Consider the following 19,616-nt stretch of genomic DNA (forward strand, 5'->3'; position numbering starts at 1 on the left):
TCGATCCTGATCGATTCTACCTCCCCGACTAAGGAATTGCTTAGAGGAAGCTTCTCGGCTGTTTTCCTTTCGAGCGCAAAAGCTCCACTCGCAGCTCCATCGATTTTTCATGAATATGAACGATTGCCGAGCATCTAGTAGCGCCGATACATTTTCCCCCTGCCGTCTCCTTACACTTGCATTCCTTTGTTTTTTTTTTTCACCCTGAAAATACGTATTTATCAGGGATACTCGGAAGATGGAATATTATATTATCAATTGGCGTGATCTGGAAAATGTGGAGACCAACATTGAGTTTATGAAAATAGTCCGTTCAGCTTTTTTAACCAACTGGCTGCTTTCAACGTACATGCGCACATATTTGTATTCATAATGAGTCGAGATGAAACGTATTTTTTGCAAATAACGAAATTTATCGCGAATTTCGAGAAACTCCATTGTAAATTCTTTTTAATTGAAAACTCGTAACGAAAATGCAAAATACTTCCACTGCCTAGAGAGTAAACACACTTTTACTAACGCGTTTTGCTACATTCTAACTTTCCACTAAAATCGAACAAAATTTATTCATCTAGTATTTTATTTTATTTTTGCTTTTATTACTAAAATAAATCAGCTATAATAATTGTATAGCTCGTAGAATCGGGAATCTAATTTATTTCACAATATAGCGACATAACCTCCCCCAAGCAAGTATCATCAATTGCCGGCAACGTACTAATGTTATTAATTACTGAAAAATATACGCTCCTCGATGTTTGGATCCATCCTTCACATCAAAAGTACCTCTACACGGTCATCGATGCTTCGAATTAACTTGATTAATTACTTCCAACTGATATCGACTGAGCTTCACCGTAGATAATACATATGTTGAGTTTGACTAGTGCGGAATCAAGTTACCTGCACCCGACAGGCTAATAAAGATTGTAAAGTCGAGCTTTGAGAGACTAATTCTCGGAAAAGAACGAATTTTTTAGTTTTCTAAAAGCTAAATAGCTTCAACTTCCCTCTGCTGTCAACGGAATGACTTGACGATTTTTATGCTGAAATTAAAATTTTCTAAAATGCCCGCTTATCGTATTAATGAAAATAATGAAAATATCTTTGGACTAATGGAAGGAATTTTCGAGTATGATTTTATTTGTTCCGAAGCTGAAAAAAGCAGACACATAATGACCTTAAGTGAGTATAATCCAAGTACGTTCCATGTTTAGTGACAAGTGCTCCACTTTGTACGAATGACTACTCTAAGTATAGAAAATAGTTTTTTTCCCTACGAAACTGAATTTTAGACATTGTCAAATTTATGATATTTTCTGAAGAAATGATGGAAAAATATGCTTATACGTTTAGCCATCAGAACTTCATTTTCATAAACATTATTCTCTTAATTCCTCGAATTATTATAATTTATTATTTAATTAAATTATTAAAAATATTGGGATAAAAATTAATATTTTCTTTTTGCATTTATCGAAATTATTCTTATAGTATTATTTTTATTATCATTGTTATTATTATTATCGTTGTTGTTATTATTATTATTATCATTGTTGTTATCATTATTATTATTATCATTATTATCATTATTATCATTATTATCATTATTATCATTATTATCATTATTATCATCATCATTATTATTATCATTATTATCATTATTATCATCATCATTATTATTATCATTATTATCATTATTATCATCATCATTATTATTATCATTATTATCATTATTATCATCATCATTATTATTATCATTATTATCATTATTATCATCATCATTATCATTATTATTATTATTATTATTATTATTATTATTATTATTTTATATTGTGGATTTTCACGAATACGAATGAAATCATAATTTAAGATTAAGTATAAGAAAGCTATGACGATTTTATATAAAATGCTTAAATTCTTATGGAAATAATAAATCCCTGTGTTCAATGATCAAGTAGCTGAGTACGAAGCTCCCAATGGTCTACACACAATCGAACAACAACGAAAGTTTTTAAAGGAAATTCACCATGCCGTGGTCGGTTAAGCTGCCGCGTTACGTCAAATACTAACAAAGCGTAGCTCCTTCATCCCCCCCCCCAAAAAAAACACCCCGTTCCAAGCCTTCCGCCCTTCGCTTTAAGTGAAAAACGTGGGGAATTGAAAGGGGACTACCCCCTAATCCTGAAAACATCAGAGGCCGTTTTGAAGGTGCTTATGATAATGTCGGCAGCCGAAGCTCCCGAACAAGCGTTTATTAGAATCGGAGAAACGCCCTTTCCTTACTCGCACTTCTCATTCGTCTCCATTTTTAATGTTGGGGCCCTGCGGCGTCCTCGTTTATTTCCTCGCGCGGTCCCAACCACGGGAGAACTTCCGCGACCGCACGGCATTCCAGCCTTGGCTGCCTTGACTCACCGACACTCCAAGGCCCGGCCTCCGCCGCGGCGATTGCCGGTGACAGAGTGAGGGCGGGAGGGGGAGGGGCGTCACACTTGGAGCACATAATCCACGGCTCGAGGCTCACTTGTGCTAAACGATGGGTAGCGCTTTGCGGGGTAGAGAGTGAGAGTGAGAGAGAGAGAGAGAGAGAGAGTGTGTGTGTGTGTGTGTGTGTGTGTGTGTGTGAGGGGTGGGGGCGATGGGGGCTTTCACCCTTCATAAACGCTTCAGTTTTACGAGTCGAGACGTACGCCTGGCCCCCCCTTGTTGTTCCTTTCGTTCGGCTGAACGCGAGAAATCCAGTCTCCTGCCCGCCCCTTGCGTGGCGCTTCACCCATTTCCCGGAAACCCCGTTTTTCATTCTTCGTACAACTACTACGTGCACTTGGCTTTTTTTTTTTTTTTTTTTTTTTAGGGATCTAAAATAGGCAAACATTATTTTCATTTTTTTACTTTAAACCGGCAATTATCAACAAATAAAACTCGGTATTTTTATTCATTTTTCTTATACTAAAGTTAGATTATGGTCTCTATTAAATTCATTAGTGGTTAACTAAAAAAAAAGCCGTCATTGTTTGGGTTAAGAATAATAAAGTTCATGACTTTGTGCGAGCCGCGGGACGGTGGGTGGGGACTTTATGCGCGTACTTTCCGTGTTTTTCCGAGTACCTTATCCCTCGGTCGCTCAATCTCTTTCGCCTTTTTTTCTCTCTTTTTTTCTGCTCTACGTTGAACTCAGCCCCGGATGTTTCTTTCTAATGATACCAACGCGATTATACGTTTTATGTTTTTTATTTTTTTGTTGATTCAACCAGAAGAAATCGTGAATTGTGTAGAAACATGTCATGTAACTTGTGGTATATTTTTTTTTTTTTTTTTTTTAGTCAAATATAATTAATAATCTCACGTGATGTATAGTACAAGGAACGTAAGGTAAGTAACGTTTAAGGTTTTTGCACAATTTAAAACATGTAGCCGCTTGGTTCTTACACCACTTCTCGATAATTAATCATGAATTTATAACTATCATATAAAACTTGTCTTTTTTTTCTTTTCTTTTTTCTTCTTCTTCTTTTTTTTTTTTTTTATCTATTTTCATGATTATTAAATACATGTATATATAATGGAATATATATTATGTAGTCGTTAATGAAAGTTTGCAATAATATGATTGGTGCAATAATAAAAAAATTTAATATATTATATTACAAGGCGTTGTGTAATTATTTAAATTACCCGCTGCAATTCACGTCAAGGTCGCATTTTTTATAATAATTGCCAAAAAAACTTATTATAAATAGAATATTGCATGTTTCGACAATGAAACATAGCTTATAGTGCTTACTTTGTCGAATGAAATATATGATGGAATGTTGATAAATTGAGGTACTATATTTTAATTTAGTCGATCCGAATATTACCAATATAATATACGATATTTGATGGATATAAAATTTTCATAAAATTGTAATTCGTGGAAAGATATTTTTTTGTCTTTTAAAAAGAATTACTTCTCGAAAAAGACTCAAAAACAGCTCGAAAATTAACCAACTCGTTAAAAAGAATTCTTTTACAGCATTCGTAAGGAACGAAAATATGATATCCGCTGCTACGGATTTTGAAATAAAAATTCCGCTCATCAAGCACTGGGAAACCGTCTGATTTGCCAGTTGGGAATGTTTTCCAACGTCGTGAGAACTATCGAAACTATTTTTGAATTTCTTTTTTTCCTCAACCGTAGAGCAACGAAATGGCATGGATATAAATTCAGAAACTCAGGGCGCACATAACTCAGCCCAGACTCTTTTACACACATTCTCTCTCTCTCTCTCCATTTTCCGCAAACGTGCACCTAAGAGAAATACAGCTAAAGAAGAAGGACCTTGTATATATCATAGGGTAAAGTATATTCCTTGTGCTACTGTACAGTCCAATGTCAACTGAATGAGCAGAAGCTACATAATCACGAACTTTGATAAAAAAAAAAAAAAAAAAAAAATTACATCAACTCCGAGAAACGACCTCCCGGCGATTCTCAATTCTACATTTTATACTTTGTTTGGTCATTGGCTTGTGGCCATGAGACCTCATGAACTATTTATACATTCAATTCAAACGTGCGTGGATTCGTTGATGATATTTCTTATTTTATAAATCATAGAGACGCTTTTTCTTTTTCTTTGTTTCTTTGTTTTTTTTTTTTTTTTAATATCCACGAGCTTAAAATCCGCTTAAATACTTATAAATGTGTTGGGAGTGGGTGAAGGAGGGATGTTTACTAGCTCGATGTTAAGTGTAAGATCGTAAAATAGTTTAGGGGGGAAAAAAAGAAAGAGAAAAAAAATTCTAATGTGTTTATCTCGTGGAAGAATTGTCAGTATTTGTAACGAAGGGAATATGTAGAATAAAATTGTCGTTAAAAAAAGGACTGCGGAAATATGGCGAACTAAAAGGAACAATGAATGGGAATGAACTTTTCATGTTTGGATCATATAATTTCTCCAAACTGACATAAAGCTCGGTATTTCCAAGAATCAATAAAAAGTAATATAGGGAAAAAATTCGCGAAAAACAATAAATTTAAATTTTCTGTTTTACTGATAACGACATAACTGATATTAATAATCAACGTCAGTGATTTTTTTTAGCAAGAATTCACGTTGATATAGAATGCCTCGAAACATCCATTACACATGGTATATAAAAAATTCAAATATACTGTAGTTTTTCAAAAATATGATGCTCAAAGGCCTGATATTTTGAAGGATTACAAGAAAGGCGATCGGTCGCCGCCTAAATAAAGTTCAGAAAAATTTAGTTAAAATTCGCTAGATAAGACGTTGACAGTTCATTTATTAACGTATTAACGTTAAACAAGCCACACTCGGTACATTACCACGTGCACACCTACATATATCATTCGTATAATCTGACGAGCTATAACCCAACTTCTCTAAACTTTCATTGTTATACTTGAGAGTTTAACTAAATATTTTCAAACTTTCTTTCTGTTTATAATAGTGTATGATGTTTAAAACATTTATTTCACACGTGTGTGCATGCACTATTGATTGGGAAACTATTGTAATATTTATAGATTTTCATTCGCAAATCTTTTAAAGGGAGAGAGTATTGTTTGTTTATCAAGACGTCGTATCACAATAATATAAAGAATTTATTTGTAAATTAATTCGATCGCCCAAGTAATTCAATTGTTTACTTTCTAAGTAATTGTTGATAATATATAAGATTTAACTAATTAATGATCTATTTATAATATTAAACTATGATTATTTCACTCGGTTAGTGGACACATTTTTCTATAATCTTCTTTACATAAATTTATATTTTAATTGAGAGAATAAAGTTTGATGAAACATCAAATCCCACTACTATTATCGATAAGCTTTTTCTACAATTTCACATAAATATTTTAATATAATTCATTCTAATGCAGTTATTTAATTTAAGTTATCACATCTTAATTCGTTATCCGATTATATTACTAATCCGCTTCCTGATATAATTAAGTATATTAAACTTTCAATAATTGAGCTTACCGCATCGATTAATAAATAATGTACTTTTATTATAAAAATAAGGTATTATTTTCAAAATTTTAATTTGCAAAACTTATAAAACTTTTCTTATTCATATAGTAATTAATTGATATTGATACATAAGAATTATTTATTAACAAATCTCGAAAAAAAAAATATATTTGTCATTTATAATGATACATCGATAATGATAAAATCGCTTTAAAAATTCATTTAACTTATATGATGCTTTTAAATTATTACATCTTAATCAATAATTGCGCTTTAATTTGCAAAATAGTATAGTATATATAGTGAGCGATTCTGATGATAAAATTTGAAATTTCTTGCACGTTTCAATTATATTTGAGAAAATATAATTTTCTTTAAAGTCGTTAGCTATGATAAATGATGCCGGTGATATAATTTCAATAATCAAAATATTTATTAAAGAAATTACAAGGTTCCATATGATTTAGATCATTTGAAATTTGAAATCTCATATTATTCAAAAAAATAAAACATACAACAGTGAGTTTGATTTGACATTGTAAAGTAATTTCTTCTTTTTATCGATATAACTCTAAAACAATAATGTACTTTGAAAATAAAGTTTGTTATATCAAATATACTTAGAAAAATAGGACTAATATATTCCTTCGATCGATATACGCTAAAGCTACTTTATCGGTTAAATTTAATATCGTCTAAAATTTCATTTTAAAGAGAAACTATGTATCAGAATAAATTTTACTCTTTTAGATCACTTTATTATGTAAAACGACTGTTTCTTGTTTGAAAACTTTTAGTTCACTCGATAACCTCCTAACGAAATAATATGATTTATATGAATTAAAAAAAAAAAAAAAAAAAAAAAAAAAAAAAAAAAAAAACAATTTACCGGTAATATAAAATTATTACGAATGTAAATCGATGAAATCGATTATAATAACTACTCGCGCTAACGTAATTAGATATATTAATATTAACAATATATATATATATATATATTACTCTTTGCTTTCGTTATTTACGTTGACTTCGTCGTATTGACGTAGTCGATGGTAATTCCAGTGGCTCCTATTTGGATAACTAATTTTTCTATTTGTATATAAAAAAAAAAAAAAATTCCATCGTCATTTATTCCCAAATAATACGAGCTTTATAATCGAGGATTGATACAATGAAATACGAAATTAATGAATAAAGTTTATTATAAAATTAATCAAAGCTTTTGAGATTATATAAAAAATTGTATCGTGAAATCTGCTGTCGTTAGCACGCATCGTCGAACAAGACCATAAGTACCTCATCCGTAACCACAAATCTGATAATTCATAAATATATGGAAATCTTTCTGATTGAAATTATTTACATTTATCTACAGTATGTTAGTTGCATAATTTCAAAGTATTTTTACACAATATAAATGTTTTAATTGAGATAATTTTTTCTTGATGTGGAAAATCTCATTGACCTGTAATTTCTCTAATTTTGTACATTCGTATTGTAAGAATGCTTAAACATAAAATAATTTCCAGAAAATGTTTTTTTTTAAGCTAGTTTGTCATATTTTGTCGCTTCTCAAAATGATTTTAAACACTTTTCAGCCGACATATCTCGCAAGAAGCTCCATCTATTCAGCCTCGGACTTTTAGTCTCGTAAGCTTAAAGTAGAAATCCTCGAGAGAGTCTGAATTATGTGCTCCCTACATTGATCTAAAGCGGAAATCTCTTATCTTTTCTCTCTTTCTGACTAATACTATAAGATTTTCACTTCCCATTTAGATCAACATGGAAAGTGTTAAAGGCAGATATATTTTCTAAGCACAAATCTTAGCGTCGCGACCTGGCGATAATACAGAAATCCCTCATCGTATTCATTTTTATTCAACAATATTTATTTGTATTGATAATTATGTGAATTACGAGCATGATAATTTTCATGTTATTAAACAATTGTTCCGTATTATGAGGTTGATTATGAGGTAATAAAGACTAATGAACAAGATAAATTTTGAGTGTTCGTCTTAAATGAAATCGACGAAATTAAAAAAATTCTTCAACCACGCTGCCGAGTATTTCTGGAGTACTTGGCATTTCATAAACGTTGCTAAGGATAAGGAATACGTTTTAATTGCAAAAGGCTACTCGTTTCCATCGATTGGAGTCCTGAAATTCTATAAAATTGAATTTTTTCCGAATCCCATTGTCCACGAAATCATATTTCTCATACTTTTCCTCCGGTTTATTATGTCTTTTCAAGTATGCTTCGCATGGGAAATGTTTTTTCATTCGTTCAGCCACATGTGTGTGCAAACTAATGCACATGCACAGATAAGAGACACGCGCGCGCTCGCGTGAGTAAGAGTAAGAGTAAGAGTGAGTAAGAGTAAGAGTGAGAGTGAGAGAGAGAGAGAGAGAGAGAGAGAGAGATTGAGAGACAGTCGGAGAAGTCGAAAACCGACCGGAAAGTGAGGAAAATTGAGTTCGCCGTCCAAGTCCGTTGAAAATCTATGTATGCGCTGCAGAGACCGATCGATCGTACCAACGCTGTTACCCTCGGTAATCGGAAAAGTTGAACTGGTGAGAGCGAGCGAGGACTGAGCTTTCACTATATCACTTATTCTCTCTATCTGTCTCCCTGTCTCTCTCACTCTCTAAATTCTTGAAAGGACAAGCGTGGTACTTAAACGTGAAAATATATATCGTTCCGGATAACCACTTTGCCAAATGGCTTTCTTTCGTTTCACGCCGATGCGTGTGTATTGCTGTTTTGCTTTTCTTTTGCTTTTTCTTTTTTTTTCTTTCTTCTAGCCAACATTGTAATAATACTAGTTGCAAGGTTATAAATTCGCCGGACTTGTGTATGTGAAACAGATGTTCTTTTGAATTACTTGTAAACCGCCCATGTACACAGACAGTACTACATAATTTATTATAATTGCGACTGTAATTTATATTGGCACTGGTCAGTTGATACTTTTCTTTCGACGCAGAATACTGCATCGTGAAAAGACTGTTCGAGTGAAATCAAGTACACAGCGACTGAAAATAATGCGTAAGATTATTTTTTACAAAAAGACTTTTCGATCGATATTAGATAAAAACGGATCCCCGTTATCGTGATAGAAAATTAGTGCTGAACGATTTTAAATATTTATTATAATACGTTTGTAGGATAATATATTTGAAGATAGATGGCCATTTCCAACCTGCCATAAATTTCAAAGCTATCAAATCTACTTCTGAGAATATTTATTAACTATTAAAAAAAAAGAAAAAAAACAAACAAAAAAACAAGAAAAAAAAACAAAAAAAAAACGAGCCATAAAGGTTATATTGAATACAAAGTTCGTACAAAATAATCGATAAATTAATCGATAATATTTGTGAAATAGTAAGACTGAGACGAGCAGAGGCTTTTTAATTTAGACAATTGATTTATCGTGGATTATTGAATAATGTAAAGAAAATATATATTGCCTTGCATATTTTCCTTACATTATTAACATTATTAATCAGCATATAAATTATAATATAATAATAAAAGGGAATAGATCGAGACGCGACATTGTAGCCTAAATTATGATGTTCGCTAAAGCAAGGGAAATAACATTACCATGACCTCGAATTAATCCAGATATCCGAGTAAAATTAATTTTTTACGTCTTAGCAACGCTTAGCCATGGATCAAAAGCAAATCGTATGCAAGAAATTTGGCCTCCGTTCATTGGCATTTCAATTCACTTTTCGTAACGCTCAAAATTTAATGATAACATGCCATGAGGTTACTCGCACGCTAACCGTCGAGATATCTAACCGTCTCGCTCTAACCTTAGTTTCCTCTAATCGTGAATCAGAAAATGTGCACGCGGCCGCGATCTACACCACCCGGTACCGACCCCCAAGCCGGAAATCGAAAAGCCTCGAGTATTTTTCTACCTATCCGGCTCGTTCGATCGGAATGAAAATAATTTCACATATTATTCAAATGTTTTATTATGTAATGCGCTTTGTTCTACTCATGAAATTTATATTTAAGAGCTGGCAGCTTAATGAAAAAAAATCCTACTTTTCAAAGCCCATTCATCTTTAATTTAGATCTTTTAACTTATAGCTTTTGTGAAAATGCCCGGTAATAAAAATGAGTGAATAAGAGAACGCTCATAGTTGAGAAAATGAAAATCTTCTAATAATGGGATTCTTATGTGAAATTTGTTATCATTACATTTTTCATAAAAATTGAAGAAACATAAAAAATTAATACTAATATTAATCAATTTTCAACATTTGTGCCAAAGGCGACATGCAATTTGGTACAAATAACGACTATGTATTTTGTAATTAAATAATCAAATTATTGATAAAATATAATATATTATGATTAGCTTAAATTATGACAATAGAAGTAATGCGTTTGTAGTAAAGTTTTAGACTTCATATTAAAAAACTTCTTTTTTTTTCATTATTACTTAATTTTAATTTTACATGTGTTATACAATTGGTATGGTATATTTAATTTTAAAAGTTAGAAAAACTTAACTTATTTTTTTATTACTACCTATTAAGAAATAATTAACTAAAAAATAAATAATTAGATAAATATCATACAGAATATCATGTAATAATGCATTTTCTTAAGTTAATTTTATTATTGTCGAATAGTTTCTTCGTTTCGTGCATAAGATCGAAACGAAATTCATCCTTATTTTCTATAATTGCATTTACTATTTAGTTATAAGTATCTCAATAATCCTTAATTAATAGCAAAATATCAATTTTCTTTTACATACATTTGATTAGACTAATGAAACTTGTATTTATTCCATAATTCTTGCGATAATTCTCAAAATAGAATCTACTTTCTGCTATTATCTCTGTTATTGTCTTTTTTCTGTTAAAAAAAAAAAAGAAAACAAAAACAAAAACAAAAAAAATTATGGGGACGAAATTTGAAAGTTTTATTACCTTAGTAAAACAATGAAATTCAAATGTGAACGTAAAATTTCAAATTGATATTTGAAATTTGAAAATTCGTGCTATTTGGAAGATCTAAATTGCATTAATAATTAAATGCCTCGAAATATATTTAATTTAGTATAAAGAAATAGCGTATCACCTTTATATTAAATTTATTTTACATTTTATGAATACTGAAAACTAACTAACTCTCGTACTTTCATTACATGACAATTTAATACAAAAATATACAAAAGCATTGAATATTAAATATTAGAATGAATTATTTTACTTCATTCTATTCATATACGTTAAAAACAAATTCATATTAGCTGATTTTGTTAATATAATGAACGGAACGCTGAAAATAAAATTGATATCTACAAAAGTAACTTCACATTAACAATAACATAAACACATATCGACAATTATATTAGTATTGCGAGATAAAATTGAAATTTATAAAAGATGCTATTCAAGGCAAAATACCCACTCAAAAAATATAAAGGCTGCTTTTAACAATTTGTAAACAATTAATTTTAATGAAATAAAATGTTTCCCATAGTTAATTTTCCCTATTGTTTCTATTGTTTTATAACTGTCACGAGATTCAAAGGCTTTCATTATCCTGTATCTTAAGAAACTTCGTGACAAAACACGTACGGAATATATCGTTTTATTTTTTATTTTCTATTTAATTGTCTTTTTTTCTTTTTTTCTTTTTTTTTTTTTATAAAAGACAAGCGAATTTCGTAATTAGGTGAAACTTTTGTAAAAGAAAAAAAAAATTATCACGAATTCAAATAATTTAATACTAAATAATGACCGATAGTAAAATTAAAAAAATAATTAGAAGAAGAAAAAAAAAGTAATAATTGTAAAATGGAATAATTTGCCTTCCAACAAAATGGAGGTGTAACAACTTGGATTCTTTTATCCCACTTTTAATTAGTTTTATAAACGAAATGAATTCATTTTCTTTAATCAGTTTACGATAGAGTAGAATATTTAATCTCTTTTGACATGACAGATTTCTTTATGTATGTCTTTTATGAAAGCTTGACTGCAAATCAAAGGCAGCTTTTTTTTTAAGAAGAAAGTTAAAAAAAAAAAAAAAGAGAAAAAAAATGAATATAAAAGGTAAAACCAGTGACCGTAAGAATTAAAAATTATCAACAGAAATAGTATAAAAGTGAAAAGAATAGTAAATAATATTATAGTTTATAAATTAATATATATATATATGCTTGACTGTATAAGCAGAAGTTACTATCATCAAATGTATGCAGAATACTTGAACTTTTATGATAAAAGTCAAATAATATACGTATAAATATGCAAATAATTATTGTGCATAATTCGCATACATTATAAAAGTCAATGTTTTCACATTAAAGATGTACAGCAGATTTTGCGCGATAAAAATGTTTCACAAAACTTTGTTTGGAGTAGTATACTTTATTATGGTAAATTTATGGTAAACAACATCATTGAAATATTAATTCGAACGTTATTTTATAATTATCATGTATTATTGCATAACTATGACATATTATTAAACAATAATATCGTAGAAATTAAATTGTAAACATTGTTGAAACATTGTGAATTAAACATGTGATATTAAAAATTTTGTTCAACAAAAGTTGAATTCAACTAAAATACCCATCAAATAATTACATGAGAAAAATCTTTTTCACATGACTTATTAAGAATTTTTCATTTGCTTCATTTATTTTATAATACTGCAATATATTATATAATAATTAATATTGCTCGGTATATAGTTGAATTTGTTTAAAGCGTTTAGTTTCAGGCACAAATGAAATGCGCGTAAATACATGCACACGTCACCACGCGCGTGTATTATTGAATGTGTGCGCGCGAGTGTACGTATATTCGATAACTACAGGTGCAAAGTAAACAAATTATGCAACAGTTAGTCATATTAATGCTATTAATAATTATTTATATGATTATTTAATGATTCGACGGATGATGCTTTTTAATGTTAATTTGACGTATAATATTGCTCATCGCGAAATTGCCTTTAAGTTTTGCATAAATAAAATGTTTCTATCATAGTAGGAAATAAATTCGTAGGAAGATTGTACGAGATTGAGGCTGATTGCGAGGATCTGAGGATAATTGGATGGACGAGCGTTTCATTTTATAAATTCATCTAAATCGTGTGCTATTTAAATTTGTTGGGTATCGCATGAAATATCTTTGCCGTTATGCACTTGACAATGATACTGAATGCGAGAGTTCGACAAATTTAATGTTATTGTTTGTTAAAAAAGCGAAGCGCATTGAATTTGTGAAAACGTGCCGAGGAAATTCCAAGCATGACTGGGGCACGAAAAATTCGTGGAAAAAAACTTTAGTTGGGTAGGCCGTCGTCGTAACTGCCCCGTAACTCCTCCTCCTCCTCCTCCTCCTCCTCCTCCTCCGACCAAATAGATCGAAATTCGCTACGGAATGCGTGTCCAACTCGTCAACGGAAAAGGGAAATCACGGTGCATGGAGTGCGCCTGGAGTGCGCGTGGGTCGTGGGTCGTATGTGTGGCATGCAACAACGATAAACTCACCTTGCTGGATGTAGCAGGAGTGCCAGTAACGCTATCAACGGTAGTGCTCCAGGCCACATTGCGAAAGCCTGAAAGCAGATGTAATCACGTTTATATAATGAGAGCTTGCAAAGCCCCCGTCGGACGCAGCTTATATGCATCCTGTCAACCCCTCGCTCGATTCCCCCTCCCGACCGACCCTCGACCCACCCCACCCATCCCCTCCGACTCTGACGCCGACGCCCCGGGTCGCCCCCGCCCTCCAAGCCGCTCAACGATCGCTCCGCTCGTCGCTCTACGTCAGCGAGCCCAGGCCAGCCCATCTCCTCCCCCACGTCCTCTCGATCCTCCCGCCCCTTGCGCTGTGTCTACTATCCGGAGTAAGCCGATAGGGTCGAGAGGACGAGGAGAACGAACCGATGGACAAAGATATAACGGGGCAAAGATGCTGCTGATCGTGGGGAGAGGGACGGAGTGGCGCCTCGAGGGGTTGGGCGCTGGTGGTGGTGTTGGTGGTGATGGCGGTGCTAGTGTGTAGTAGGGTTTGGGAGGTTTGGGATGAGTGGCTAGGGATGAGGGATGGTGAGGGGGATGAGGGATGGTGAGGGATGGTGAGGGTGGTGAGGGGGGTGAGGGATGGTGAGGGTGGTGAGGGGGGAGGGGGGGGGGGGCGAGATAGGCCGCGAAAGGGCTTCTGCGGGGATGAAAAAAGGCAGGAATTACGTGGCGAGTCACCGAGTTGTGTAGCCGATTTCCCGATCGGCTGATCTCTCCGCAAAACAATTAACAATCTCCTCGATTAATCGGCTCCGTCCAATGGCTTAATTATTCCCGGATTTTTCGCTAATTATAATGGTTAAATAGTTGCCGATATAATAGTTATCGGTTCACTGGTCGCTTGTGCTGGCTGAGCGGAAACTGTCGCATGCGGCTCAATGAATTTGTGGATCCATCAACCATTTAATCGATTATGTTCCTTGTAAATTAACTCGCTCGAATTTGCAGCTCAAGATTTCGATAATTCAGAGCGGTATCGTTAATTTGAGCTTGTTATCAATTTACTACGTGTAGCGTGAAATTAGTTCCTAGTTCTTTTAATCCAATTCGTACATGTGGAATGGATTTGCCAGGAGTGCTCTAGGCTAATAAATATGCCAATATTTTCGTTCGTTGAAAATCCTAATGTGCTGGCGTAGATTCGCATAGCAATTATCACAAATATCGAGCTTTGACTTTCTTTGTCTTTTATTTTTTACTTTTATTTAGTTATTTTCTCGAAATTCCAGTTAAAGCATTATCCTTGTCGATGGACAATGAAATGATTGTTGACATTACCGTTATAAATACGCGTGCGCTATGGCTTTCAACCGTTAAACACTTTATGACTCTTAATATATTGGGGCATTACGTGAATATAATGACAAATTATTAAATTTATTTTACTAGGTGATGAAGGAAATTTTGAAATTTCGAATAATTTCTGCACTACGTTCTAGAGCTTTGAAATTACATCGGCTCTATTAGTTTTTGTAAAACTTTTCCAAAAAAAAAAAAATATATATATATATAATAAATAAACGTGATTCAAAGTTTGTATGTGTGCGGGTGGGTGCGTAAATGTATTTGATGACGAGAACGTTGACTGATTTTGAAGAAAACGCCGTGGCCCGAGAAGAAATACACTAGCCGACAAGACACATATATTGATAACGAATAGTCAAATGCATTTCACTAATGATAAGATCGATCGAAAATTTACTATCCATCTTTCGCGCAAAAGTTCAACCATTTTATGCAAATAAAATTGGTGTCGAATTGGCACAAATCTGCTAGTTGTACACCGTCTCGCCTCTACCGACATTCTCAACCCTTCAACCTAATTTCTCTCGTTGGCAGCAAAATTATCGGACTTTTCCCACGGAGTCTTACCTTTCAGGATGCTTTATATCCTTCCGAATACAAACAATTAGCCAACCAGACTCCACGGGATGAGACTGTGTAGATCGCTGTTAATCTCGCTGCTTCATAGGAATCAGTCTTAGGTTCCCTGACCTTCTAGCCTTACATCGCTGATCTGTGCCACGATCCCGACTGCGAACATTTCAAGCGTATGCTCCGACCTCACGACTTACGACTCTACGTTGAAGTTTCTAATGAACTTCTGGGTGAGAAAGTTAACGTTATAACTAGTGCTGCGTTGGAGGGAGTTTGTTGGCGCAGCAGCAGCCCTTGAGCGTCCCGATGATAAGACCAATGTCTTACTCAATGGCTTAATGAAATTTAAAAATTACGCCACGCCAGAGTGCAAAAGTACTTTTTCGCGCAATGGCGAAGATCTTGGCATTGTATTGGTTAAGGGGAGCTGGGTTTGGCGAAGAGCGAAAATGGTTGCTGCCGATTGGTTTAGGCAAATTTTTTCACTACGGGCTGTACATTTATGAGTCGAAAATTATTTACGATTCAAAGCCCCGAGCGCGCTAACGATAAAAGTATACCCTTATATGGGATATTTTTTAATGACTCCCTATAAAGAAAATTCTCTCCTTTATAGAAAAACTTTAAAGATAATTCCGTATGCCGAGGCTGCATCCCTATTAGATGCGACTTCAATTTTATGTTATTGTAAAGCAGTGAGCAGCCGATATTTTTCTTCCCAAAACAATTCGGTGATTATTTATGTATTTCGTGAGATCGAATCGACCTATTATACTTTCTCCTTTCCACGACGAAATAAAGCGATCTCATCCAAGACCCGGACATATTATGCCAACGTTAATTACCAGCCCGTTAATCTCCACGATCCCTCCTCCATCGTCACCCACCCCCACCGCTCAATGCCAATATACTGTATTTGCAATAAATTCGCAATGATAAGAAAAGAACGTTTGAAATGCCCGTAATAATTCAAAGTAAAGTCATTTAGCCGAGTAAAATATATTTTATAGGCATAAGCTAAAGTAGCAGGGCGCACACGTTGAAATGCCATAATAAAATTATGGGACTTTCGATTGCGCTCGTAATTTTACGATAAACGACGCTAAACTGTTGGCTAACTTTTTCATTCTCATCGACCCTCTATCTCTGTGTACATACTATAAAGTCTCCGATGTTACAGCTTTTCTCTCCCTACGTGATAAAATGAGGGCAAGAAGTGCGATGGGCAATGTGGAGCGAGAGAGAGAGAGAGAGAGAGAGAGAGAGAGAGAGAGAGAGAGAGGCGTACGAGATCGTGCGTAGAGGCAATAGTAGAGTGGGACAAGCCTCGGCTTTCTCGCACAATTTCTATTTTTTCTTCCCTTCCATTCCACCTCCCTCCTCCCTATCCGTCACGGTCTCAGCCTTCTTGATTTAACGGTGTTTGACCGAGATAGATTTCTGGCAGAGGCGCTGGACTGTCTAAGTCTCCGCTTCCTCCACTAGTCCGCAATCAATCCGAGAGTCCAGGCAATCGTTCGCCTCTCCGTACCTCATCCACCTCCTCCTCTTTCACTTGGCCCATGTGTCTGTTTGTGCCACTATCAAATCATCTTCCCATCCCTTCCCTCCTCTCACTATAACCCTGGATTTTCCGAGACGTGAGTATCGAGATTCATTATTGGCGCTCGTGCGGTGGAACACGAGCCTCTCTCTCGCTTTTTCCTCGCTCGCACTCCTCGTCGCTCCTTTCCTCGGCTGCTATGATCATGTGTAAATTGAAACTAGAAATCTGTGCCCCGCTTTCGCGCGCACACACACACTCACACACTCACACACGAACACACGAACACGCGGTATCAACACGCGCGTATATGTGGGGATGAGAAGTCGACGCTACTGCCGGCACAACCAACAAGGCTATATTGCCTTATTCTTATTGAAAAACTTGGAGATCGAAGCAAGTTTAAGCAGGCCGCATGGTTGTTGCCCAATGAGCTTACTTTCTCCTTTCACATTAGCCGTCGTTTGTTTTTTTGTTTTGTTTTTACTTTTTATATTTGTTTGTCTTTTGTCCCAGCCTCTCTTTTCCCTTTCCCGCGCTCGCTATTTTTTCATTTCTACAGCGCGCGATTGGCGATTGGGTGGCGCACGCGCGGCCAGCAGATCGTGCTGCTTTGGTCGCTGAGAATTTTTTACGGCCGAGTTGAGTTGAATTTAATTTCGGTCTCTCGCGAGTTCTTCCACCCCCATCCCCCGCACCTCTCATACTTTGCTACGCTTTTTATCGTTGCATCGCGCGACCGTTCGTTCGCTCGTTCATTCGCTCGGTTTTTTTTTTTTTTTTTTTTTTTTTTTTTTTTTTTTTTTTTTTTTTTTTGACGACGACGACGACGACGACAATCATTATACGATTTTCGTTTGTTTTGTAACGGCTCTCATAGCGTTTGCTTTATTCCCTCGAATTTTTTTTGTTTTTGTTAACAGGGTACACGCGCAGAGGCTCGTTACTTGATTTATATGATGTTACACGCTTTTCCATATATGCATTCGGAGATAAAATTACAATTCCACGGTAGTTGAGATACGATACGATTCGTCCTTCCAACTAAAGCGACGCTGAAATAGTAAAATACTTATCTGAGTAATCGAGTAGCTGCTAGTTCGCAAAGATAATCGAACAAAACTTCATTACTTGAAACTATAAATATGTCCTTATCGCAACAGCATTTCATCTTTGAACAATTGAAATGACTTTTACTTTACAAAACTGTTGGTGTAATTAAAATTTTTAAATTTCAATCGGAATTTTAAGCATCTTCGATAATTTGCCTTCTAAATCAGTTATAAAATCTCAACTGCTAATTCCCGTTTAAATGTTATTAGGTATTTTAAGTGGTAATGCTGTGATTTCTTGAGTGAAATAGTAACGAGTTATCGATTTCTCATTTAAAAATGTGGTGTTAATATTTTATGACTATTTAACTTCTGCTCGATTCCGCAAGATATTGTATAAATATGACTAGGCCATTGAAGTTTAAGCAGTGCATTTTATATCGGAAGAAAATTTCAAATAATTTATAATCAAATGGCTCTTTATGTTTGATTATATGATTATTGTTTGAGATGCATTCTCGACACTTTGCAAAAAATATTATCATGTTTTAGCGAGAATTTGAAACACCGTGCTATATGTATACTGGGAGTAATAAATTATATGTAAAGAAATGATACAATAAACCATAATGAAAAGAATCAATGCTGTTGTTTGAAATTCTTATAAAACTTATTAAACATCTTATTTATTATTAATTGTAATTCCAGTTTTAAGCATTCATTTAATTTAATATTACATAATTTTATCTCAATTTATTCATAATGAATATTAATGGATGAAATTTTTGCGTATTATTCTCAAAATTCATTGTTATAAACACGATTATCCTAATTGTATTATGTGTTATGAATGCATAGTAAAGAGTTTATCGTATGTTTGTTCGGTTTACAATATGATTCGACAACATGAATTTTTACAATGTAAGTACAATGAGCACATTAATTAAAATGAAATTTTCAAAGCATTAAAGGTAATAAGAAATTTTTTATTGTTTTTGTTTTAATCAATTAAAAGCTATCGAATTTATGCATTTATCAAATTTTGACAGTTCGTTTTTTGATCCTCTTTGTCTTTTTTTTCTCTCGTTTTTCTCTTCTTTTCTTTTGCATTTTAATAAACTCGGTACAAACTTTATTCAATTAACTGAAAAAATTACATTATACACGGAGCTATAAATCTACTAAGTTATAAAATTTCAGTATGTCACATATGAACTTCCTTAAAATGATTTTCAACATGATTTAATTAACGAAGGTTCGAGTGAAAATCTCAAATGTTATGAAAATAACATTATGCTAGATGGCATATTAAATAAAGCTTTTTTATTTTATTTTATTTATTTATTTATTTATTTTTTTTTTTTCTATTTTAATAAATAATGCCAATAATTGTTAATGGCTAATGTACAAACAGCGTTTAATAATAATTTTCTTTCAATTACGAGAATATAATATAATATCGTTTAATATGTTAAGAAAACTGTCGATGCAACTATATCGGATAAGATCAATGCAGAAAATGCATTAAAAAAAAGCACTACAAAATGTTTGTAGAGATGTTTAAGTAATTTTG

At 33.5% G+C, this 19,616-nt stretch overlaps 1 protein-coding gene across 6 annotated transcripts in view; it reads right to left on the reverse strand.

The window, feature by feature from the left end:
- GluClalpha (glycine receptor alpha 1) overlaps window positions 1–19,616 on the reverse strand; it is a 120,541-nt gene that overhangs the window by 88,963 nt on the left and 11,962 nt on the right. For all 6 annotated transcript variants that reach the window (XM_011500343.1, XM_011500342.1, XM_011500344.1 and 3 more), the window contains exon 2: window positions 13,535–13,602. In XM_011500343.1, coding sequence (XP_011498645.1) covers window positions 13,535–13,593 — 59 coding nt within the window. In that variant the 5' untranslated portion in view covers window positions 13,594–13,602. The remainder of the gene's footprint in view (window positions 1–13,534; window positions 13,603–19,616) is intronic.

The sequence above is a fragment of the Ceratosolen solmsi genome, unplaced genomic scaffold (assembly GCF_000503995.2).
Source record: "Ceratosolen solmsi marchali unplaced genomic scaffold, CerSol_1.0 scaffold56, whole genome shotgun sequence".
NCBI classification, from domain to species: Eukaryota; Metazoa; Arthropoda; class Insecta; order Hymenoptera; family Agaonidae; genus Ceratosolen; species Ceratosolen solmsi.